Source organism: Salvia miltiorrhiza, chromosome 2 (genome assembly GCF_028751815.1).
Source record: "Salvia miltiorrhiza cultivar Shanhuang (shh) chromosome 2, IMPLAD_Smil_shh, whole genome shotgun sequence".
In the NCBI taxonomy this organism is placed as follows: Eukaryota; Viridiplantae; Streptophyta; class Magnoliopsida; order Lamiales; family Lamiaceae; genus Salvia; species Salvia miltiorrhiza.
Genome location: NC_080388.1, coordinates 16,044,612 through 16,071,994, shown reverse-complemented (window position 1 = coordinate 16,071,994; position 27,383 = coordinate 16,044,612). Strand labels below are relative to the sequence as shown.

Genomic DNA, 27,383 nt, shown 5'->3' with positions numbered 1-27,383 from the left:
TTGGATGCCAAGAGATCTCAAAGATGGCGTCTAAAACTAGGGCAAAAGGTTGTTTTTACAATGAAAATTAAACCCTATTTATAGACCTCAAATTTCCCTAGATCACCATGGAAGTTGCCTTGCAAAGTAGAACTCTAAAGGCAATAAAATCGTGCAAGATAAGGCAACTCCAGCTGGATGCACGCCATGGAAAACACTCCTTCTTTAGCCAACAATCGCAGCTCTGGCGGAAATAACTATGCTCTGGAAAGGTCGGCTCTGGTCCGCTACAGCGCTATCTTCGCAGCTCTGCTCTGGCGAGCGTCTCTACTCTGTCGCACTTCTCTGCTCTGGTGCGCTTCTCTGCTCTGGCATAGGACTTCTCTAGGGAAGTTCAGCTCTTGTTGATTTCGGTTTTGACTCTGTAATTCAGCTCTGCTCTGCTCTGCAAAGTGTGCCTAAAAACGCCATTCTTAACCCCAAAATCTCCAAAATTGCACTCTTCCATCTATAAAACCTAAATCTCCTGCAAAGCATAAAACAACACATAAAATGCACCAATTTCCAGAAGATTATCTTTAAAATAAGCTCATACAAACCCCTAAAATTAGAACAATTAAGCATAAATCAGCCAAATTTTATGTTTTTTCTAATGGTGGACAAAATTTGACGTTGTATGTTGAATAGGGCCATCCGGCCCTATTGTTTCTTTTAATAATCCATGGATTCTGATGAATTTATAAAATATATATATATATATATATATATATATATATATATATATATATATACAAAGGACAAAATCCGAGCTTTAGGGGGGTGTATTCGTTCAGGATTTTTATAGATTTCTGCAGACTTTTAAAGTCTGGGTGTATTAGTTCAAGACTTTTAAAAGTCTTTTAAAGTCTGAGTGTATTCGTTCAATACTTTCTATGAAAATCTGGATGTATTCGTTAATCTATGGACTTTAAAGTTGGAATGACTTTCATTGATTTCGTTCAAAAAATAGGCATCAACAAATCCGACGAGACACCACGAGAATTCACAAATCTGGCAAAATCACCGCGCTCGCTGGGTTCCAGCGCCCGCGGCTAAGAAGCCAGCGGCAGCTGGACCCAGCGTTCGAGCCTGACGAAGCCAGCGCTCGCTGGTCTTCCGCGATCGCTGGGCTTCCGCGCTCGGACAAGCCAGTGGTCACTGGGCTTCCGTGCTCAGAGAAGCCAGCGATCGCTGGGCCCTAGCGGTCGCTGGGCCCAGCTAATTCTTTATAAATAATAATATCAGCCGTCAGTTTTATTCATCACACAAAATTTGAATCGGACTCGAAAAAAAACACAATTTTAGGGTTGTGCATTGACTATTAGCAAGGTATTCTCTCATAAATCTTGTATCTTTATATTATTTTGGTATTCAATTTTTCTATTGCATAAACCTTGTATCTTTATTATTTGTTAGCAGCTATATTCTGTTTTTCTATTGCATGTGAGTTGATTACAGTTTTTGTTATTTTTACTTATACTTTCTTTTATTCATTGTTATAGTACTATATACGTATATATATTTTGTGTCTAGTAATATTATCATGGGAGATTCTCAACAACAAGACACGAAAAAGAGGGCAGTCTATGAACCGTGGACTAAGGAACAAAGCGATGTATTGTTAGAAATTTTGGTTGAGTCTGCAAATCGGGGATGGCGAGATAATAGTGGTATCTTTAGCAAAGCAACTGTTGAAGAAAGAATACTTCCTATTCTTAATCAAAGACTTCGGTGTAATAAGACTTATAACCACTACCTAAGCCGTATCAAATGGTTTAAGACCCGTTGGACTGCTTATTCAACACTCATGAAGTTTAACTCTGGTTTTGGCTATGACAACAACGCTAAAAAGTTCACAGCCCCGGATGAAGTTTGGGATGCATACTGTCAGGTAAACTTGTTAGGAATTATTTTTTTAAAACAATGTTATTTAAATAATATAGTTAATTAATAAATATATTCTTTATTATGTTAGGCTCACCCAAAAGATGCATACTTGCGCCATGGAAATTGTCCGGATTATGAAGACTTGGAAATTGCTGTTGGAAACGGTGTGGCTGTAGAGAAAAACTCAATTGGATTGGGTAGTGCTACTGATGCTAGGACACTAGGAGCTGATGAAAATAGAGTTCCGCACATAGAGGAGTTGAATTATGATGCTGAAAATGAGGCGTTTGTAGGACCGACTCAAGATGATCCGCCATCATCCGGTTCCAAATCACCTTTAGTATTTCTTGAAGTGTCTGTGGAATCCACTCAGAGAAGAGCTCCCGCCAAAAGAAGTAGAGGCCAGTTTGAGATAAATTCTGGTCACACTGAAAATAGTTCGCATCAGGAATTCATGACAGAAATCAAAAAAATCACTACCACAATGGATGGAGTTCAAAGCCTCTTGGTGAAACGAGATACTATGCTAGAGAAGAAAGAAAGAGAAAAAACTTATACAACTTGGGATGCTATCATTGAAATCCCAGATTTGACTGATGACGTTCGCGTGAAAGCATTTGACTTGCTTGATACCAAGACAAAGAAAGATGAATTTTTGAAAATGACTGTTGATGAACGTAAAAGATGGATAACTTACAAGATTAGAGATTAGGGAATAGTGATGTTTTTTTTTTCCATCTTTTTATGAGTACATTATTTTGTTGGTTTTTTATTTTAAGACTTTATTTTCTTCATTAATGAATAAGTTTTTTTTTTTTTTTTGCATTTTTAGTCAATTGCCTTTATTATTATTTCAATTATTATTTCATTGTTTATATTGCAACATGAATTATGAAGATAAAATTGAAGATGAAATGGAAGATAAACTTGATGATGAAATTGACACAGAAATGGAGCTTGAATTTTGTGATCAGGTTAGGCTTTTGATGGAGGCAACTAAGGCAATTATTATATTATTGGGAAATATTATGACGATGCCTCCGACTATTGACAACTCTTTGATGCGACGACCAAAAACTAGGGAAGATTCTATTTTATACGTAATATGCTCGATGGAGATCCAAACAGTTTTCGGCAGTTGTATAGAATGTATCCGGATGTCTTTATCAAATTATGTCGTATCATTAGAGAGAATACTCATGTTCAAGATACACGATACACAACTGTTGAAGAAATGGTGGCAACATTTTTTATCATTGTTGGACACAACGATCGTTATTGTAATGTTCGTCAAAGGTTTGATCGTTCGCATTTTGCTACTAGTCGAAACTTCAATAAAATCTTGAGAGCATTGAACACCGGACATGATAGTTAAGCCGACTACAATAATACCCGCTAAAATTCGGGAAAGTACAAGATTTAATCCTTTAATTAAGGTATGGATTATTTCGATATTATTTTGTTGCTATTGTAGTATATCAATTTTTTATTCTCTATACATATAACATATTCACTTTATTTTAGGATTGTATCGGAGCTATAGATGGAACTCATATCCTAGCCATGGTCACATGCAGAGACGTAAGTAGTTATCGTAACCGTCATGGGGTGCAATCGCAAAATATTTTGGCAGCTTGCAACTTTGATTTGCAGTTCATCTATGTGCTTAGTGGATGGGAAGGCTCGGCCCATGATTCAAAACTTTTAACTGACGCATTATCCAGACCTAATGGACTTCATGTGCCTCAAGGTAAATATTTCCTAGTGGATTGTGGATTTGCTAATCGCCGTCAGTTTTTGGCTTCGTTACGTGGTGTTCGATATCATCTCCAAGATTTCGGTGGTGAAGGTCGTCACCCCAGAAATGCAGATGAGTTGTTCAATCTTCGACATGCATCATTGCGAAACGTGATTGAACGAATTTTTGGAATCTTCAAATCACGATTCACAATTTTCAAAATGGCTCCTCCGTTTTCATTTCAAACACAAGCAGAGTTGGTATTGGCTTGTGCTGGATTACATAACTTTCTTCGAAAGGAGTGTCATTCTGATGAATTTCCAATTGAAGATGAAGAAGAGAATGTTGCACCAGATGTTGAGAACGATGTAGACAATTTGGAATATCTTTCTCAAAGCCAGCTGTCTCAGAGGAATGAAGCTAATGCATGGAGAGCAAGTATTGCTAATGCTATGTGGGAAAAAAGGTCAACATATGGAAATGATGGAAACGAAGATGATGAGACTGAAGATAATGTCTAGGGAGGTGTTTTGATGGATTGTTATCCAGATGTCGTTGAATTATAATTTTTTTTATATATGGATTTTGTCAGATTTTTTTAATGGATTTTGATTAATTATATTTTTTAAATGGATGTTGATGAATTATATTTTTTGTATGGATATTTATGATGTAGTTTGAACAAAAAAACCATGGCTGAATTATAAATATGATCGAAGGCATGACCGACCAAGGCATTGCATGAACTGCAAAGACCCAGCGATCGCTGGGTCCCCGCGACCGCTAGGTGTCCAGCGCTCGCTGGGTCTCTGCAGTTCATGCCTTTGTCAATTTTCTTCTTTTGCCGTGTTTGTTTGTTTTGATTTCTAGTCATTTGCTCGATCCTGATCTATCACAATATATATTATCAATACAATAAATACCAAACAATGAATTCACAAAACAAATAACAGATTTCATCATAACATAAATTCATAGTTGAAATCCAAATTCAAATACAAACCCAAATTAAAAAAAAAAAAAACAATCATCCAAAATAAAACAATCCAAACATTCATCCAAATTTAAAATTTTAAAAAATCACTCACGAGGTCTCCACGCCTCCCACTGACGTTGTAACTCGGCTATCTGTTGGTCTTGTGCATCAAATCGAGCATTCATGTCTTGCCTCAATGATCTAATTGAAGCGTCAAAATGATCACGGAATGAAGTCAAATCATTATGAAATCGCTGATAGTAATCTCCCGACATTGAACCACCAGCTTGTTGATCTTCATGACCCCCTTCTTCTTCCTCTTGATCTTCATTTTCGTTATCCTCATCTTCATTGCCACCAGCAGCGGATGATGTGCCGGCCCCAGAATCACCAAAAATGGGAGGACGGCGGCTAGCTGCAATCTCGGAGTGAACAAACGATCTAACACACTGCCTTTTTGCATGAGAAACTATAGTGAATCGATTAGAAATCAACTGAGCTCCTTTTAGCTCACTAAAATCAATGAATTCAGCCTTAATTTCCTCATGACCATCCTGATCACCCTCGGTGTCAGTTAGAACTCCCAATGCATATGCCAAACTAGTGACAATGAGACAAAAAGAAGTATGGGCAGAAGACCATTTCTGCATCTGAGTCATAGCCGACCAAATAAATTGTGAAATGCAAACTTTTGTGCCATTTAAAGCAAAAGACAACAGATACACTTCATTTGCATTCACTTTATTCGCTTGCTCTTTTCCAAACACATTATATGCAAGAAATTTGAGCACTATGACCAATGCCGGATCTTTAATGAATCCATTCGGCATACCAGATGAATTCCAATTACCAAACCCAGTCAATTCAGTCCAAACTTGATTAGCATTGAATGACCGAGGTCTCTCAGATACCCCACTAGAGGAAAATCCAAATATAACTTTCATTCTAGCCAAACTAACTAGATACTCCCTCACATTCATCCTAACTGTAATCTTCTTCTTATCACCACGCAAAGACATAGTAGTTAAGAATTCATAGCACAGATGATCATATCCAAAAAACTTAATATTCCTAGCTAAAGTATCCATTCCCAAATTCTTCAACAATCTCATTACTCTACCCTCAAGTCGAAGACCCTTAATCAAATCCAAATCTAAATAATGAGGAGTAGTACTCTCTGATTCGTTACATTTTTTAAATACAGTGCCCTCCCATTCAGAATTCAATTGAAAGGGACACATTTACCTTTCCGAAAGATCTTCCTCCTCATCTTCCTGCTCCGAATGTTCTTGCTCTGAATATTCCTCTTCTATATCTTCCTCTCTCCTAATGTTGGCGTTTTTTGTTCGCGGCATATTGTCTGTTGTCAGCGGTCGTTGGGCTGGGTGACACCGTTCGCGCGGTGGAGATAGGAAGCAACGGTCATTGGGTTGGGTGGGAAGAGGAGGCGGCGGCGTTTGGAGTTGGAGGAAATAACAAAATTAGGGCTGCAGCGCGTTCTGACCCTATTTATATCAATAAGCCAGCGGGCGCTGGGACTCAGCGCTTACTGGGTATCGAAATTTCCATTACCCAGCGGTCGCTGGGCTTCAGCGAGCGCTGGGCCTCAAGCGCTCGCGTGAACCCAGCGCTCGCGGGGCCTACAGCGCCCGCGCGGTCTCCACGCCCGCTGGCTTTGTGGATTTCAAATCCGATAAAATCATGAAAAATTCTTGCTAATTAACGTAAAATCCGAGCCAGAATTCCTTCCAAATCATGAAGAATCCATGAGACTTCTATAGACTTTTAAAATTCACGGACTTTTAAAATCTACACAAATCTTGAACTAATACACCCCCCTTAGACTTGAGATTGCGATGGATTCCTCTAAACTCCGCGCGACTCCACGTTGAGTCTATGGATTTCGAAAGTTCTTTAAAATTCATGGACTTTTTAAAGTCCTTTAAAATCTTATAGAATCCCAATCCAATACACCCCCCTTATTCTTTTTTCTATGTAAACGAAGAAATATATCTTTAATAAAAAAACAAAAAATTTCAAACTGTTAGGTCCAGAGGGTCTCGAATAGGTGTTTGGGGGGGGGGGGGGAAATACACCTATAAGCTATTTTTGAAAATAAAACTTGAAACACAAACTGACTCAACCTTTTAGTTAAAAGAGTTTTATCAAAACAAGGTTGACGACTAATACTGAATACTCGTCAGTAAAGAGTTATCAGTTAAGTCAAAGACTTTAACTGATACACGTAGAGCTTCAGTCGAGTTTGTTGAATAGAGAGATGTTATGAATCTTACTAACTATCCGGAGATAGATCAGTTAGACTAATAACACACGCAGCGGAAAACTTTTGTTTCGAAATAGCCTGTGAGATTAAACACGTTGTCAGAAATTAAGTTTCTCTTTACAGTTAATCAGCTTTCAGTTTAAGAAAGTTAGTGCACAATTAAGAATGTAAAAACTAAAAGCTGTAAATAACACAGAGATTTTTATGTGGTTCGAAAAACACTTCCTACATCCACGGTCAGTTGATCAGACCGACAACTTCACTAGGCATGTGCTTACGGGTGCACAATAAACCTGTGCGTGTGCTTACGGGTGCACAGCAAACCTGGACAATTGAAGATCCTATCTTCAGTACCAACACACCTGGTTAGATTTCTCACTCTTAGCGCACACTAGGCACTAAGATCTCTTCGGAGACAGAGCACTGGTCTGAACTTCTTACAACTCAAACTCTCGATTCGGTTGATTGAAAAGAGGTTCAAAAACTTGCCAACTAGATTATAAAGAACAAGTTCTCTGTAATCAATTATACCTAGGCTTTGGATATACAATATTTGCCTAAGTTCTAAGAGAATGTATGTAATCAGCAGTGACTGATTTTTGGCTTTGTGATTCTCTTCTTCGATTCAAACTTTGAAAGGGGTTTGAATGCTGAGTGACGAATTCGGCAGCGTTTCAACTTATGTAGTTGAATCGGTGAAGATTGAAGTGATCCTCGAGCTCTATTTATAGGAGACGTCTTGAATAGATCCGTTGGCTGAAATGGTCTTCAAGAATTCTTCCGTTAGAGAGTATTTTGAACTTGGGCTGAGGCTTCAACCTTCGAGGTTAATTTGTTTGGTGAGAACGGCTACTTTGAGGAGCAGGAGATAGGACATCTCTGAAAAAGTAATCACCAAAAAAGAATGGCCTCTGCAGAGAAAGGACGATCCTGAGATCTCTGCATTTAATGCGGCTGTACTTCTGGAGTGTGTGGCTTACTTTAAACTATAGAGGTTCAATTCGAGGAAGAATGTTTAACTGATACTTGACTTTAGTATCAGTCCGCTGAATCCACGTGGCTCGCATTAAATAATCAGTCGTAACTGATTCTTGGACTGGTTAGTCAAATATCAGTATTTGACTTTGCCTTAAAAGTTACATCAGTCGGCAACTTCAGTTTTCAGTCTTCAGTCTTCAGAACAGCAACTAAACTAGAAAAAGAACTTTAACACTTGAGTTCAAACAGTTCTAGTCTATTACAACTGAAACCTATCGATTTTGGTATCATCAAAACTAGGATTAGGATATTTCATTAAGTTCCCAACAATTTCTCCCTTTTTGATGATGCCAAAACCACACAACAATTCTAAGACAAGAAAAGACAGAGCAAGAACAGCAAGTTGCTAAACAGGGTGAATACTATTCCCCCTTAACAAGATAACCTATAAACTCGCATTCTCGAAGGAAAAACACAACAGTTCAAACGAACTGACCGAAGACAAAACTGAAGTAAATAATCAGTGTTGGGAACTTAATGGAATATCCTAATCCTTGTTTTGATGATACCAAAATCCACAGGTTTCATTTGTAATAGACTAGAACTGCTCGAACTCAAGTGTTAGAGTTCTTTTTCTAGTTTAGTTGCTGTTCTGAAGACTGAAGACTGAAGTTGCCGACTGAAGTATCAGTCTTGAACTGATTACTTAATGCGTGCCACGTGAAATCAGCGAACTGATACTAAAGTCAAGTATCAGTTAAACATTCTTCCTCGGACTGAACCTCCAACGTTCAAAGGAAGCCACATACTCCAGAAGTACAGTCGTATTAAATGCAGAGATCTCAGGATCGTCCTTTCTCTGCAGAGGTCATTCCTATTTGGTGACTACTTTATCAGAGACGTCGCATCTCCTGCTCTTCAACATAGCTGTTCTCACCAAACAAGGAACCTTGAAGATTGAAGCCTCAGCCCAAGTTCAAATTACTCTCTAACGGAAGAAATCTTGAAGACCTTCTCCGCCAATGGATCTATTCAAGACTTATCCTATAAGTAGCGCTCGAGTATCACTTCAATCTTCACCGATTCAACAACATAAGCTAAAGCTCTGCCAAAATTGCTTCTCAGCCAAAGCTCAAATTCCCCAAAGCTTGAATCGAATAAGAGAATCTCAAAGCCAAAAATCAGTCACTGCTGATTACATAAATTCTCTTAGACCTTAGGCAAACCTTGTTTATCCAAAGCCTAGGTCAAACTAACTCCAAACAACTTGTTCTTTGAAGTTCAGTTGGCAAGATTTCAAACCTCTCTTCGACCGATAAAATCGAGTGTTTGAGTTGCAAAGGAGTTCAGGAAGGTACTCTGACTCCGAGAGGTCCTAGTGCCAGTTCGTGCTAGGAGTGAGAAATCCAACAAGGTGTGTTGGTACTGAAGATTGGATCTTCAGTTGTTTCGGTTGTGTGCACCCGCAAGCACACAGTTCGGTTTGTTGTGCACCCGTAAGCACTAGCATCGGTTTGCAGTGCACCCGTAAGCACTTGCAGAGTGAAGTTGTTGGTCTGATCAACCGACCGTGGATGTAGGAAGTGTTTTTCGAACCACGTAAAAATCTTTGTGTTATTTACAGCTTTCAGTATTTCAATTGCTACTTGTGCTCTTACTTTCATAAACTGAAAACTGATTAATAGCAAAGAGAAACTTAAGACTAACAACGTGCTCAACCCAAAAGGCTATTGCGAAACAAAAGATTTCCGCTGCGTGTGTTATCAGTCTGACTGATCTGTCCTCTGATAGTCAGTGAGACTTATAACATCTCTGTTTATCAAACTCGACTGAAGCCTTACGTGCATCAGTTAAGTTCTTGTGACTTAACTGATAACTCCTTACTGAAGAGTCTTTCAGTATCAGTCGTCAATCCTATTTTGGTCAAAACTCTTCTCTGTAAACAGGTGTCTGAGTTTGTGCTTGTAGTTTAGCTTTTGATCTCTGTATTGAGATCTTGATTGATTTTAAAAATAGCCCATAGGTGTATTTCCCCCCTCCCCCCCGTACACTTATTCGAGACCCTCCGGACCTAACAATCAGAGCCTGGACAAAAAGGAATTATCTTCTGGTTGAGATCAAAAGAAGTTCTTTTCATTTCATTAACGATAACTGATGAGAAGTCAGTTAAGGTACAAGGTACAGAGCAAAACATACAAATGAGTAAAAAGGAAAAACACATAAACACAAGTGTTTATGTGTCTCCAGCAGTCTGCATGTCTAAACTTCTTTGATCTTCATCTTCGTTTTCTTCTCGGCCTTTGTCTTCATCTTCGTGTTCCTGAACTTGTTTCTTTCACACTTATTGTCCGTTGACGTGGGGTCTTTCTGGCTAATCTTCCTTATGATCATCTGTTGATCCTTTTGCTTTACCAGCTTCAGTTTTTGAGAAGGTTTTTCTCTTAGTTCTTTCCCCCTTTTTGGCAACATCAAAAATGAAGGAATGACTGAAGAAGGATGTGAGGACCATGTGAGGGGGTTCAAGAAGCTTGCAAGAAGATCCGAAGAGGAAGGTGCCGGAGGGGTGATGGAGATGGAGAAGGGAAGGGTGAAGGAGAAGAAGAAGAAAGTAGGCGGTGGAGAAGAAGAGTGTTTGATGTGAGACGAAGAGAGGGGCAGGGGTGAGGTTGCATGGCTCTTAGAGATAGACAGAGAAATAGCAGCTAACATATAAAATTAACATCTATGTTAATTGAAACTTTAACTATCCTCTACACTAAGAAATAATAAATTAACCTAATACATAAATTAACATACTATAAAATTACACTTACACGTATCAAATAACATATACAAACTAATTAAAAATGTCAAACCCCAATTCTAGAATGAATAAATATAATCGAGGTGCGACTAAAATCATAAAAATAAACAAGGAACAACCTTGTTAAAACCCGAATAAAATAACAAGCCGGGCTAGTCCCCTTTGGATCACAAGTTTAGTGTCATGCTTCTGATAACCAACATTTAGAATGAAATACTTGTGAAATAATAGTCTCGGCTCAACAGAATATATATATATATATATATATATATAAGTTGGGAGTCAAAGCTCAATAAGAAACATAATTCAGAGTTTACATATAGGTCTTAAGTCAGAGAAACAAAAGATAAAAGAGCTAGTGCAACAGCGGAAGACAAAAATACGGAGTTGAACCCTAGCCTCAGCTCGCTCCGTCAGCACCGACCAAATCAACCTGAAAACATTTGAAAGTAATTTTGGGCTAAGTACTAATGTACTTAGTGGGCTAGCATTTTTATAAACATTTCATAATCATAAGAGCAGTTTATCCAATTACACATGACATGACTTAGAAGATTTTAAATTGAAATAACTTCTAAGCATGTTAAAACATTTAATTATATTGCGCGCAATTGTCACACTCCCTTTCCGTTACTCGCTTCTGATCCCGGACCTTTTAGCCACCGACGGATCCATTACTCCTTCTTACTTGAACTGAGGGCGTAACCCAGTCAAGTTCCCATTTGGGACCCAATGCTCCGGAACACATTCCGTCGAGCACCCTTATAACGCCTCATACATGATTAGTGCCCGAATGGAGATCAACCCACCGAGTCAGCTAATAGGTGTACACAATTCTCAAATAACGTGTTAGGTCAAGAGAGAACCTCGATCGATTCATTGTTGCGAGCCTTAAACAGAGCAGAGTGCACAAAATATTTTATCGGATAAACAGTTTTCATTTCATTGAAACATTTAAGCTCAATAGCTAAATCATACATTTGGAAAATAAGCCCACCTGATTAGGCAATGCCTGTTGTTAAAACTTAACTCTGAATCGGAATAGCAGTGCTAATCCTCCTGACGTTCAAAGCCTACAAGAAATCTATTCTTAATAGGTCTCTTAAATCTAAACCAAGTCACGGTAAAGTGCTTAACATTCTATGATTCACTTAGCCGGGTTTCCAAAATTTAAAGAATAAATAATTGAAAATATTTCTCTTGAGTTAAGAATACCAACAATATTCTTACTCATCTTCTCTCGTAATTGAAATTATAAAAACTAATTAAAACATGATGCAATGCATGACTCCAGAAACTGAACACGAACAGCAGCCTAGTTCATGCAAACTCTAACATTTACACTTAACTCAACTGCCCTGCCAGAGAAATCGGCGCCAGAGGAATCGATGCCAGAGGAATCAACGCCAGAGGAATCGCTGCCAGAGGAATCGATGCCAGAGGAATCAACGCCAGAGGAATCGATGCCAGAGGAATCGACGCCAGAGGAATCAACGCCAGAGGAATCGACGACAGAGCAATCGATGCCAGAGGAATCAACTGCCAGAGGAATCGACGACAGAGGAAACACTCGCCAGAGGAATCACTCGCCAGAGGAATCAACTGCCAGAGGAATCACTCGCCAGAGGAATCACTCGCCAGAGGAATCCGTATGCCAGAGCTGGAACGAACCCGCTGGAACGCCAGAGCTGGACTTCACGCACCAACTCAACAAAAACAATACTCATGCTTCTTTCTCGATCTAACACTCCTCAAAACCTTAAACTTAACTTATCATGCTCAACTTCAAACTTAGAACACAAAACTCAAGAAAACCCTAATATGCATTTCTAAGTTCACGCACAGCACAACCATTGTACAACCTACAATCTAACATGGTTGGTAAAAACAATGATAAACAAAGAACAAACCTATCATGCTCCTAAAACACAAACACAAGTTACATCGATTAACAAAATCGAAGAACAAGTGACGACGACGAAGAACATAGCCGGGCTGCCCTCTTGGGTTCCCTTGCTATGGTTCGAACCAACCTTAACTCCTTCATTAAACATGCTCAACATCTACCCAAGAACAACATACTAAAAACTTACGACGATCTGTCGTTGTTTCAAAATAAAGTCGAGAATCGACGTTTTTCGATGTCGACGAAAATCGAAAAGAAAACCATGGAATCGTAGGTAGAGATGTTACCTACGTGAAAACGTGATCGAAAAGATGATCGGCGCTCGTCTTGGTGCTCAAATCGGAGCTCAAAAGCTTGAAGAAGCATTAATGGAGGGAGTGTGTGTTCTTGGTGTTTGTGTGTGTAAGAGAAAAGGTGGTGAGTGAATGGGAAGAGAAAGATCGGAGTGCAGCATAGGAGATATATAAGAGAGAGAGAACAGTGAGGCGGTGGTGGTGGTCGAAAATATCAAGGAAAGTGGTGGGTTGGCTTTGACGGAAGATGATGGGTTGGGCTTTCATTTATTCATACTCATGTGTAATTAAAACATAAGGCCCAACATGAAAATAAATCTCAACACACTTAAAATGCTTGAATGCTTAATTAAATAAATATGCAATGCATATAAATTAAATTACTAAATTTACAATTGCTTTTGTAAATCATTTTTGTTGGAATTAAAAAAATTTCTTTTTCTCAATCCGGCGTGAATCATCTTAAATCTAAGTCCAAAAATACTTCTAATCATAATATAAATGGGCGGGGTGTTACAAAAAATTAATCTAAAATTAAACGAAATTTAACCTAACCTGATTGAATCTAAACTACACTACCCTTTGAAGGTAGCAAGATGGCAAGGGCGAGGGTGGCACGGCGTGGGTAGAGGCAACGGTGGCAAGAGCGAAAAGACGGCAAGGGCAGGGGCGACGACAGCAGAAGCGAAGACAGCGCAGGCAAGGTGAACGGGAGGTTGTTCTGAGGGCAGTAGGGGCAGGGCGGTGACACTGTTCTAGGGTTCTGCGGTGTGTGTGTGTTCTGTAATTATGTTCGGTAAACTATAAAAAGTAAAGTAAATATTGAAAAATAATGATCGTTTATTTAATGTTCGAACAACCGAAAAATGATCGTTAATTAGTAAAATAAGAAAATAAAAATACTAACAACTGATACTTGTTTTAAAAATGATCGTTAATTATTTAAAAAATAAAAAATAAAACCTTACGATTGTTTTTAAATGGTCGTTAGTTAAAGAATTAATATTTAAATACAAATCAAAATTACAATATTTCTTACGATAAAACGGTCGTTAATATTAAAAAATATATATAAATAACGACTGAAAATAACGATCATTATATTAATTATTTTTAAAATAAAAAATCGTACAACCATTTTTTCGGTCATTAGAGTTGAAAATTCTAAAGCAAATAAAAAAGAATAAAACGATCGTAATATAAGTCAAAAACGGTCGTTACGCCTGCCTCCCTAACGACCAAAATTTTCAGTCGTAAAAACCGGTTGTAGTACTCGTATTTTCTTGTAGTGATATATATTATAGTGTTGGAGTTTTTATTGAGATAGATAATCCATTTTAATAACTTATATTTATAAATTTGAACATGTTTGTGTAATTAACGGGAATAACTATAAATATATGTTTAACATAAACGAATATTAAAATCACTCTTAAATCGAGTTTGGAACAAGTATGGTACATAAATTCTAAACAGATCCGACAGTTAACCTTTGTGCCAACGTGACTTTTATTTTTTATGTTTTGGTCTTTTGGTATTTATACTATTTCTTATTAATGTTCACATTGTAAAGTTCGGCTTTTTCTCTTTTTAATTGAAATATTTATAAATTCAAACGGGTTCAAATAATTAACTGAATTTGAAATATGTGTGAGACCATATATATCTATTATATAATAGGGCTAAGCCTTAACCTATGTGGCATATCTAAAATCTCACCATTTCAAAATTTACCATATATAATCTTCATCATTTATTAATTAATTAACTATTACATTCTATATAAAGATTCATTAATCATAATAAATATAATTAATAATAAATGTATATATATAATAATATTAACATTACATATAATCTAAATTAATAAATTTTATTATTTATTTTTCTAGATAAAAATTATATTTATATGTCTGATGAGAAAAAAATTATAATCTATATACGATAAATTATTTTAATTGAATGTTAGTGATTAGATGCATATTTGTTATTAATTTTATATTTCTCAATAGCGTACATATTATATGTATATGTTGCAATATATTATATTGTGTGTGTATATATATATATATATATATATATAATATTTATATTCTTAATTTTCAATAAAATTAATTTTAAATTAAGTTTGAATTGAGATATGCACATATATGTAAATTATAAACGGGCCCGGTCATTGATTTACATGTTTGTATAATAAGGAACAAATTCTATAAACTGATTAATTTAAGACAATCTTATTTTATGTCTATCAAAATAATTAAAATTCTATTTTTATTTTTTATAAAAATAAATCCATACATTTTATTTATATAGGGAAGAAAATTATATTTTTCATTTCTGCAAACTAATTTTTAGCTATAAATTCCTTACTTAATAATGATTTACGCTTCATCGTGTTTTTTCAGCCAACACAAGGTACTTTTGTTCTTCTTTTGTTGTGTTTAGGGAGCAAAGCAAACCTTTTGCTGTGTAATTTTAGTGCTTCGTATTTGAATAAAATTTGTTTCTGACTTGTGAAAGATACTCCCTCCGTCCCAAACGAAATGTCCTGTTTTTCTTTTTGGGCTGTCCCAAACGAAATGTCCTATTTCCTTTTTTGGCAATACACACTCTCTCTATACTTAATATTTAAATAATTTCCACCAATCCACTTTATCTACTTTATACACATTTCTTAATCTCCGTGCCGAAAAGAAATGGGACATTTCGTTTGGGACGGAGGGAGTATGTTATAAGCCTTTTGACAGAATATGTAAATTACAGTTGATTGGGTCCATATAATACCATTTTGAGTTGCCAGAGTAAAGCTTCCAGAGCAGAGTGGCCATAGCAGAGCTTCTAGAGCAGAGCTGCCAGAGCCAGAGCTAACCAGAGCAGAGATGCCAAAGCAGAGATGCCAGAGCCAGTGCTAACCAGAGCCAGAGCTAACCAGAGCAGAGGGCCAGAGCCAAGTTGCCAGAGCAGAGATGCCAGAGCAGAGCTGCCAGAGCAGAGATTCCAAAGCTAAGTCATTAAAGTCAGAGCCAGAGCCAAGTCGCCAGATCCAGAGTCAGAGCTAAGCTATTGGAGCCAGAGCGCGGAGCCACACGCTAGAGACAATTCGCTAGAAGGCGGAGCTACTTAGCAGAGCGGAGCCAAAGAGTAAAAGTCTGCCCCAAGGAAGGAAATCCAGAGCTACTAGACAGAGCGGGATGATGAGGACAGAATCCAGCTCTGTAATTAGGGGACAACGACCTGACAAGTTATAATCTAATAATAGCCTTAATTAGTTTAATGGCGAGCATGCGGAATAGATGACCAGACGAATTTACTACTTTACCCCGACTGTAATGCCTATAAATACCTACGATGAGGAAATAAAGCACACGCCCTCTCTTTTACTGCTTTAAGAACTCTTCTCTTTCCTTTCTCTCTAGAGTTTGAACTAATAAAATTACATATATAAATAAAATATCTAAATTGTTAGAGTTATGTTTGTTAGATAGTTGGCAATTGGAGTCATGGTTGAATATAATTTCATATTTGATGATGCTCTCTCAAACTCTAGATGAGATGATGCTCAAAACTCCAGACGAGATGATGCTCTTTCAAGTTTTAGACGACATGATTCTCTTTCAAGTTTCAGACAATATGATGCTCAGAAGTTAGAGGTGATCTGTCAAGTTTGCGATGAGCTGATGCCCACAATTTGGTTGGTCTTAAAACTCCAAATGATACGATGTTCGATAAATCAATTATGGTCTTTTAAATATCAGGCGAGATTATTTTCATAATTAGTTATGCTTTTAGAAGTTCGGAATTATATGATACCTATGTCAAATTTATATGTATTTCTACTCTTTTTTTTCTTACGCGTTAACTTTTTATAAAATTTCATATGAAAACTAATGGGTATTTTTATGATCTCAACAAAATTAATAATTTAATTGCTAAAAGTTGTTGACATTAATATAATTTAAAATGTATTACTAATTTAATTTAATTTAATTAATTATATAAATAATTTACATAAAAAATTATTTTATATAATTATCATAAGAATAACATAAAATATATAAATTACAAGAAAATATGTACCCGTCGAATTTCGACGGGTAATACACTAGTATATATATATATAGGAATGAGATCATGTAGATCCCTATGCTTATAATAGATCCGTAGATCCAAATCTTGACCACACATTTATGACATGTGGCGCATCAAGATGGTGACACGTGGCAAGGAGTTTCAAAGCATTTCAAGGCAAAATATGGAGAGGGGTAAAATTGGAATGTAATTTTCGGATTTAATAATTAAAAAAAATATATATTTTTTTTAGATTTTCTCAAAATAGATATATTTTAGATGCATATAGTTTCCCACGAAGATGCATAAAGTTTTCACATGAAATGCATAACTTTGAACAGAAAAATGCATTTGATTTTTACAGTTTTGGTATTTTCACCACCCCACCCCGCACCACCCCACACCACCCCCAACCCTCCCCATTACCACCCCCCAAAATAGTCATGTTTCACATGCATATAAAATAAAACAAAAGTGCATAAAGATTTTACATAAAAATGCATTAAATTATACAAAAAATGCATTTCATTTTAATAAATCTGGTATTTTCGCCACCCCACCCCTGCATTTCATTTTTTGGTGGGGTTGTGGGTGGGTGGGTGGGGGGGGTGGGTCAGTGGTTAGAAAATCAGTTTTTAAAAAAATAATTTTTTTGGGGGAGGGGGGGGGGGGTAGGGGGTGGGTGGGGGTGGGGTTCTGGGGTGGGGTGGGGTTCAGGGGTGTGGGGGGTGGGGTGAAATCTTATGCATTTTTATATGAAACTTTATGCATTTTTATATGAAAGTTCATGCATTCTCGTATGAAACTTTATGCATCTAAAATATACCTATTTTGAGAAAATCTAATTTTTTTTTTAATTTTGAAAATTACATTCCAATTTTACCCCTCTCCAGATTTTGCCTTGAAATGCCTTACCACGTGTCACCATCTTGATGCGCCACATGTCATAAATGTGTGGTCTAGATTTGGATCTACGGATCTATTATAAGCTTGGATACTACCGGAACCCAACCCTATATATATAGGGGAGGGCTATACAGAAAACTCCCCTTAGACTATAATATAAGGATAAATCATAACCATTAAAATCTAATCATGGACGGTCTAGATTTATTCTATGTTGGGCGGTTTTAATATTTCCGGTAGTCTTATAATTCGTAGATAATATGCGGATGGGGGGCAAAATTGGGTCTGATGATGTTTTATCTCTCTTACTTAATTAATTGTTTTCAAAAATAAGGCCTCATCTTTGGGGAAATAAAATAAGGCAAGTTTAACTGTACGAATTATTTGTGTTTTGTGAATGTAAAGGATCGTGTGTACGAATTATGTGGGTTGAACTATTGAATTATTGGAATGCATGCGTGTGTGCATTTGAATATCTGTTATAATTCATGCTTGTTCATTCAGTTATGTTGATAATTCGTACATTACTGATAAATATTACACTTGTTTTTTAGAGGTTGCAGTATGAAGTATGTGGTCTAAACTCTTGAATAATTAGACAATTATGTATGAATTATTACTTCCACAAATTAAAGATGGCAGACGGAGAGGCGGCATGGTGGTTTTCGCGGTCGGCGTAGGTGGAGGACGGCTGTTGTCGCACGTCCTGGTGGAAGGTAGTGCGATGGTTCTAAATTACGTAGGGGCGCTGGCGACGTGTGGAATGGCGTCTGGAAGGTACGACAATCACAGATGGGGATGGCGACGGATTGGCGTGAGCTGTGGTGGTTGCGGCGCTGCTGCTCGACGTCCAAATCTGAGGAGGCGTGGCAGATATGCGCAGGGCGCTGGCGGCGTCCGAATGAATTGGAGTGGTGGGCGGAGCGTGGCGGCGTTGCTGGAAACGGATTGGAGAGCAGGCTGCACTCTGCGCGGCGTTTAACTGGGCCGAGGAGGCCGCGCACAGTGATGAATGTCTGATTGCATGAATTATTTGTTGTTTATGTATGAATTATTTGTTGTTTATGTATGAATTTTTATTTGGTTTTCGTACGAATTATTTTTGAATGTATGAATTTCTTACGGTAATCTTCTTCTTTTTTAGTGAACGATAATCCTTGAGAGTATCAAAATACAATATGGAAACGTATTCAATATTTAATGATGCAATCCCTTAATTCTTGGAGTCCTGATTATCTTAAAAGTAAAATTACTAATCTAGCCTATTCAAATTCAACACGTTAATATCCCCTATAAAATGGGAATAAATCTGACCATCCATCTCTTATAATCTAAAGGCCCACAAACATTCCTATTTTATAGTTTAAATAGAGTTTTTATTTTAGCCCCCCTCTATATATATATATATATATAGGGGAGAGCTAAAATAAAAACAATTCTTAAAATATAAAATATAAACAATTTTCAGCCCTTAGATCATCAAGATCTACAGTTGATTCGTAACCTTGTTAGATGAATTCATGGTTCTGAGTTCGAATCCCAAAGGTAGCAAAAATTTATTTTTCACAATTCGTAACCTTGTTGGATGAATTCATACGTGTTCTACATAAAATTCGTACATTGAAAAAAAAATTATTTTTATTTTAAGAATTATTTTGACGGTAGCCATTCCTTATATATATATATATATATATATATATATATATATATATATATAGATATAGATATAGGGAGAGGTTCAAGAAAGAATTACTAAATAAATAAAAAACGGAGAGCCATTTTCAAACATTCGATCATCAAGATTGTGTCACACCCCAATTTTTGAAGGAATAAATTTAATCGAGGTGCGAATAATTCATAGAATGAACAAGGAAAAAACCTTGTTAAAACCGACATAAGATAGAAAGTCGGGCTATGCCCCTTTGGATCACAAATTTTGTTTCATATTTCTGACAACCGACATTCATTAGCGTAAAACTAGGAGTTAAGTGTTTAAGCTCAATCAGAGATGTCATTCTAAATCTAACATGAAAGTCTTAAGTTGAGAAAACAAAAGACAAGATATTATCTACTGCTACAGCGGAAGTCTTAAAAGAAAGTTGAACCCTAGCCTCAGCTCAGTCCCGTCAGCACCAGCCAGTCAACCTGAAAACATTTGAAAGTATTTTTGGGCTAAGTACTAATGTACTCGGTGGGCATGAATTTTCTGAAACATTTCATATTTTCGTAAAGACAATTTATCCAATCATAATTGACATAACTTAGAAGGTTTTAAATTGAAAGGACTTCTAAGCATGTTAAAATAATTTCTTTCATTTTTGCGCACATGTCACACTCCCTTTCTGTTACTCGTTGTGATCCCGGACCTTTTAGCCACCGACGGATTCATTTCTCCCATTGCACTTGCCCTGAGGACGTAACTCAGACAAGTTGAATTGACCTCGGGACGCTACCCAGGCAGGCCGTACATGATACATGCTTCGGAACACATCCAGCCAAGCACCCTTATAACGCCTCTTACATGAATTAGTGCCCGATGGAGATCAACCCACCAAAACAACTAACAAGTGTACACAATTCTCAAATAACATGTTAGGCCATAAGAGAACCTCGATCGATCAATGAATTGCGAGCCTTAAACAGAGCAGAGTGCACATAAACATTTTATTGGATAAACAGTTTGCATTTTATTAAATAAACAATTTGCATTTCATTGAAACATTTAGAGCTTAATAACTCAATCATGCTTTATACATTTGGAAAGTAAGCCCACCTGGATAGGCAAAGCCTGAAGATCATACACATAAAAACCTGTCATGGGAAAGCAGCGCTAATCGCCCTGGTCACAAAGCCTACAAGAAATTCTATTCTTAATAGGTCTCGTGAAGCTAACTTAATATCTTAGGGAAAATACTTAACATTCTATAATTCGTCACGCCGGGTTTCAAAATTTAATAATAAGGATTGAAAACTAATTTTCTTGAGTCTAGGACACCAACAATATCCTTACTCGATTTTCTTTAATAATTGAATTTAATGAAAACCAATTCAAATCATGAGTACTTTTATTTGCAAAAATGCATATGCAAATTCGTTTCATGCTTAATCATATAATAAGTAATTACATTCAATATATGCACATAATAATATCATAATTATCATGCATCAACCCTAAAATAATTAATGAAAGCCCATTTTCCTTATGAAATTCACAGCCCAAATATTAAAATCAAAATGACCCAAATGATTAAGTAAGGGCAGCCCGGACTTAAATAAATGAATGTGGCCCAAACTTAATAGAGCACAAGGCCCAAACCCCAGCCCAACACTTAAACCCTATCTTTCCCCTTCTTCTGTAATCCTCACAGCCGTTCCATCACCCTCTCTTTCTCTTTCTCTCTCAAAATTCGCCCCTCCCTCACAGCCACAAGTTCCGCCGCCGCGGCTCCATCTCCGACGAAAGGCTACCGGCCTCATCTCCCTCTGACCTCTCTCTTCCGCTGAAATCAGTTTCAGCCGTACACCCCCTCCATCTCCTCTCAAACCTGAACACCGCCGATCTCTCCTCCCTTTCTCCTCATTCGTGAAATTGCCCTCACAACCACGACCGCCTTCTTCCTTGGCAACGGCGATAGGTACCGCCGCCGCCGCCTCCCTCTGTTCTCACTCAACAGCAACGACACCCTCCCCATTCGCTCAAGACCGAAGATTAAAACAGGGCTTCAAGACTAAATCTTTTCTTTTCCTTTTATTAAAGAAAAACATGTTTCATATGTAGTATGTAAACACATATGGTATGCACATGTATATGAATGTCATTTGTTCGAAAGTCTTGGTTCAATTTATATGTGAAAGTAAGTGACATGCATACACAAAAATAGGAAGTGTTGTCTGCTGCATATTAGAGACTTGAATACTGGAGGAAATCGCTGAAACTGAATTTGGGGTGCTAACCGTGAATGGAGGTAAAATGGGCAGAGTGGTTTGTAGTTGAAGTCTTTAGAGCTTTCAGCTGAGTTTGTGGAGTCTGAAACATGTGGTATAACTGAACTTCTGTGGGTGGAGCTCTGCACTTAGTTTCTTGATATGTTGGAATAAGAGAGTAAATTGAGATAAGGTCTTACTAAGTGGAAGGGAATGGGTCTTTTGTTGGAGTATAATGACTTCGCAGAGAAGTTTGGGTAGATTTGATTGTTGCTTTAGGCATGGCTAAAGCTTGACTTTTGGAGTTGATTGGATTGACAAGGGATGGTGTAGGGTGGCTGGTAGGGAGGTAGAGTATGGGTGTGGATTTGACAATCAAACTATAGGGATGAAATAGCGAATTTGTAAAATTTCATTGAGGTTCGTTAATTAAAAGCTCGTGTAAATGCTTGATGCTCAATTAAATAAATATGCAATGCATATAAATTTAATAACTAAATTTACAAATATTTTTTGTAAATCATCTTTGTTGGAATTAAAATAAATTTATTTTCATTCTCCGGCGTGAATCGTCTTAATTCTAAGTTCAAAATGATTCTAAACTTAGCTAACGAAATAAGGGGTATTACATCCCTCCCTCCTTATAAAAATTTCGTCCTCGAAATTGCACATCTGAATATTCTAGCTTGGGGTACTAGACTTTCATTTCATTCAGCTCTTAAGTGGCCCTTTTTCATCCTGTGATGGTTCCACTACATGACGAGAACAACATTCTTGTTCCGTAAAACATGAACCTTACGATCAAGTATCTGGACTGATTTCTCTTCATAACTTAGGTCCTGGCTAGGAATACTTTATCTTGCTTAATCATATGCTTTGGATTAAACACAAGCTCCCTTAATTGCGAGACGCAATACGTATTGTATATATCCACAATGCTTGGTGACAGAGTCAGCTTATAGGCTACAAGGCCTAACTTAACTAGGATCTCAAAAGATCCTATATAGCGGGGTTGTATTCACCCCTCTTTCTAAACGTATAACTCATTATGGGGGAGAAACTTGAGGAAAACTCGATCCCCAACATTGAATTGTACTCCGATCGGCGTTTATCGACATAAGACTTTATCTATCATACTTTTCTTTGATTGATGCAATCGACTTTCTCGACCATCCTTGATGCTAGTTTCAAATCTAAAAACTTTTTTTCACTCACTTCACCACAGTAAAATGGTGATTGTCATTTCCTGCTATACGCAACCTTAAGTTGCTGACAACGAGACATCGTTGAATAAATGATGTACATCTCTTTTTATTTCTTTTCTTTCTAGAAAAATTTTCCTCAAGATTTCTGGTACATTCCAATGCTCTTTCTCATTCTTGTGTAGCATACATAATCTTTCACTAAACATCGGTGTATTTTCTTTACCTTGTCAATCATTTTGTTCCACTTATCCTTGAGGCGAGATACATTTTCTTACCAATATCCATTTTCCTTTTTGTACCTTCACAACCATTTCTTGTAAATCAAATTCAGTTATCTGTGCAGCTACACAACTTGATAATGTCTCCAAATGAAGAAAAATTCTTACACTGAATGGGACAGGGTCACCAATCAGTTCTCCTTGTCTGGTACTCAAATTCTTTATCTTAGCCAGTCTTTCGACTCATGGCGTCTGTTGTCACCCTTGCTTTCTTAAGTCGTGACTGATGGTGCAATCCAAAACTTTTACTAGTCCGAGTCACCTCTGATACCAGTGGAAGAAACTCCAAGGTTAAGCGTGCTTGGCTTGGAGCAATTCTGGGATGGGTGACCCCCTGGAAAATTACGCAGGGAGCGTGTGAGTGAGGACAAAGCATGCTAGAAAAGACTCGTGTTGGTCTGTGGAGACAGCCGTCAACTCTGGAGCCGGGCTGTTACGAATGGTATCAGAGCATAAGTTTCCTTTCATGTCTCTGATAACCATAAGTTTTTGATGTCGAGTCTAGAATAGTATCTCTAGACTTCTAAGAATGTCAGTAGCCCTCAGCTCGTCGTCACACTGCCGCAACTAAGGTACGATAATAGTTTCAAAAATATACATATATGTATTTCAGATGTTATGAAAGTTTTCAAGAAAATGTGCGCCTTATGTTTATGATGCTATGTGAATTGCTAATTGCTTTCATATTGTTATCTTGGGTCTCCGACTCATATAACCCAGCTCAGTATCGTGTTAGGGACTACCCGAACCCTTAACGATAGTGTCGTGTTTGGGACTACCCAAACCCATAACGACTCAATGAATGTTATTTAGTGTTTGGGACTACCTGAGCCCTTAACGAATCAATGTATGTATGGTTGAGTTAGAATCTTTGAATCTTTCCGGCACAAGCAAAGTTTTCATGAAAGGGACTTTAAATGTCCATATATGTTTAAGTATCAAAAGAAACAGAAGTATATATGTATGTATGTATGTATGTATGTATGTATGTATGAATGAATGAATGAATGTGAAAGTTTTATGTTATCATTTTAGGTTCACTGCTGTTGGGAACCTTGTGGAATATCCTAACCCTTGTTTTGATGATACCAAAATTCATAGGACTTATTTGTAATAGACTAGAATCGCTTTGAACTCAAGTGTTAGAGTTCGTTTCTAGTTTAGTTGCGGTGTCGAAGACTGAAGACTGAAGAACGAAGACTGAAGACTGCAGTTACCAACTGAAGTATCAGTTGAAGAATCAGTTGAAGACTGATTATTTAATGCGCGCAAAGGACTGATACTAAAGTCAAGTATCAGTTGAACATTCCTCCTAGGACTGATCTTCCAACGTTCAGAGGAAGCCACGTACGCACAAGTACAGCCGCATTAAATGCAGAGATCTCAGAATATCTTATCTCTGCAGAGGTCATTCCTATCTGGTGGTTACTTTTCAGAGATGTCACATCTCCTGTCCATCAAAGAGAGCCGTTTCCACACAGACAAGGAACCTCGAAGATTGAAGCCTCAGCCCAAATTCGAATTGCTCTCCAACGGAAGAAATCTTGAGGACGATTTACGCCAACGGATCTATTCAAGAGTTCTCCTACAAATAGCGCTCGAGGATCACTTCAATCTTCACCGATTCAACGACATAAGCTGAAGCTCTGCCGAAATTGCTACTCAGCCTAAAGCTTAACCGCCCCAAAGCTTGAATCGAAGAAGAGAATTCCAAAGCCAAAATCAGTCACTGCTGATTACATACATTCTCTTAGACCCTAGGCATATATCTGTTTACCCAGAAGCCAAAGGTCAAACTTGCTTCAAAGAACTTGTTCTTTGTAAGTATAGTTGGCACTCGTTTAAACCTCTCCCCCATAAGAGTGTTTGAGTGGTTCGGAGTTCAGGAAGGTACTCTGAACTCTGAGTGAAAAGTCTGAGCACGAGGTGTGCTTAGCAGGGAAATCCTACGCGAGGTGTGTGGGTGCTGAAGAAGGGTTTTCTTCAGTTTACGGTTGTGTGCACCAGGCAAGCACACGAGTACGGTTTGCAGTGCACCAGTGAAGCACTTGCGGAGTGGATTGTTGGTCTGATCAACCAGCCGTGGATGTAGGAAAGGGTTTTTCCGAACGACGTAAAAGTCTCTGTGTTATTTACAGCTTTCAGTTTTACATTCTTACTTGTGCTATTTCAATTGATAAAACTGAACACTTACTAACAGCAAAGAGAAACCTTAATCCAACAACCTGCTCCACCGAGGCTATTGCGAAACTAAGTTTAATTTCCGCTGCGTATGATATCAATCTGACTGAACTATCCTCTGATAGTAAGGAAGAGTGATATCATCTCTATCTTAGCAAACACGACTGAAGCCCTTACTTGGATCAGTTAAGTTCCATCAACTTAACTGATAACTCATTACTGAAGAGCTTTCAGTATCAGTCGTCAACCCTGTTGGTCAAAACTGTTTTCAGTAAAAATAGGAGTCCTTGTTTGCGTGCAAAGTTTCGTTTCAATCTCTGACTGAGATCCCTCTGATTGAGGTCGGTAGATTGTTGTAAAAATAGCCTATAGGTGTATTTCCCCCCCCCCATACACCTATTTGAGACCCCCCGGACCTAACAATTGGTATCAAAGCAGGTTGTTCGCAAGAACTATCTGCCTCTGACTAGATTCTATTTGAACTAGATCATTTGTCTTAAAGGTCTCGAAAAAGTTTTACTCTTTCTTTTTGTGCTTGCTACTTGCCCTATCTGCTGTTATCTGTTCTCTCTTTTTTGATGGAGACTAACCACAACAGATTATCTTCTCTACCTATGTTTAGTATTGAAAAATACAACATACGGAAGTTTCGGCTTGAAAGCTTCCTCACCGCCCAACATTGCCGAATGTGGGAAGTCATCACCAGCGGACCGATCACCATCACCGAAACTGTCAAAAGGATTCCTAATGATCTCCATCAGGATCCTTACGATGAGGTCCAGCCCAAGTCAAAGGCAGACTTCACCACAGAAGAAAGGAAGCAAGATGAGTTAGACAACCTCGCCAAAAGCATAATCTCCGGCACCGTTCCCGACAAGCATGTCATGAAGATCATCAAGTGCGGAACTGCAAAGGAGATGTGGGACATTCTGGAAAGAATGTGCGTAGGTTCCGAGGAAATCAAGGAGAATAAGCTATCAATAGCTTGCCAGAAGTTCGACTCCTTCCTCATGCTCAAGAATGAATCTGTCGAGGAAATGGAACAAAGATTCAATCTTATCTTGAATGAAGTTCAATCCATTTCCAAAGACAAATACACTCAACGAGAAATCAACCTAAAGATTCTTCGAGTACTGCCACGTGGAGAATGGCAGATCTACTCAGTCGCTCATTAGCATAAGCCAGGATTCAGTCAGCTCCCAACAAACAAGCTTTTCTCCGATCTCATGGCAAATGAGTTCGACCTTCTGAGAAATCTTGGTAACAAGAAGGCTGGAGGATCAGACGAAGATGGTCCATCAACCTCAAGAGGAGTTGCACTGAAGGCCTCAACCAGAGAAGGCAAGAAGCAGATCAAAGGAGCCAACGGAACTCAACTCAGAGGACTTCTTCAGTCAATATGCTTTGTTGACTGAAAGATTCAACAAGATGGAGTCCAAGTTCCGGAAGTATAGAAGGTTCCACAAGCAGCACTACAAAGGAAAAGAAAGAGAAGGGAACTCCAGACATTCCACAGATCGAAGCAGAGAAAGGAAGTCAGCCGCTTACGACATCAAAGACATGGAATGTTTTGGATGTAGAAAGAAAGGGCACTTTCGACATGAATGCCCTGATCTGACTCCAACCGAGCGCAGAGAACTGAAAGCTAAGAAAGATCGTAGCTTTTCGAAGAAGAAAGCGATGGTTGCTGACGATGCTGACTTTTCCAAAGACACATCAGAATCATCCGACTTCGACAGTTCCAGCTCAGATGATGAGAGTCGAGCCCTGATGGCCAACGAATCAGAAAGCGTGGCTGACAACAGCTACGACAATGGAATGAATGGCTCAAAGGTAAATTCTCACTCAAAAACTCCTTATACTGATAACTTCCTGATGCTTTCAGGAGACCACTCAGAATCTGGAGGTAGCTCATCCGATGAAACTGACGAGTTT

At 37.9% G+C, this 27,383-nt stretch overlaps 2 protein-coding genes across 2 annotated transcripts; both read left to right on the top strand.

Annotated features, from left to right (window-relative positions):
* Positions 1-1,561: 1,561 nt before the first annotated feature.
* Positions 1,562-2,617, top strand: LOC131008057 (uncharacterized protein At2g29880-like). Its single transcript, XM_057934959.1, has 2 exons — positions 1,562-1,909; positions 1,994-2,617. Exons 1-2 carry the CDS (start codon positions 1,562-1,564, stop codon positions 2,615-2,617), a joined length of 972 nt encoding a protein of 323 aa, XP_057790942.1.
* An 851-nt stretch (positions 2,618-3,468) lies between these two features.
* On the top strand, positions 3,469-4,164 carry LOC131008056 (uncharacterized). Its single transcript, XM_057934958.1, has one exon. It carries the CDS (start codon positions 3,469-3,471, stop codon positions 4,162-4,164), a length of 696 nt encoding a protein of 231 aa, XP_057790941.1.
* Positions 4,165-27,383: the final 23,219 nt, after the last annotated feature.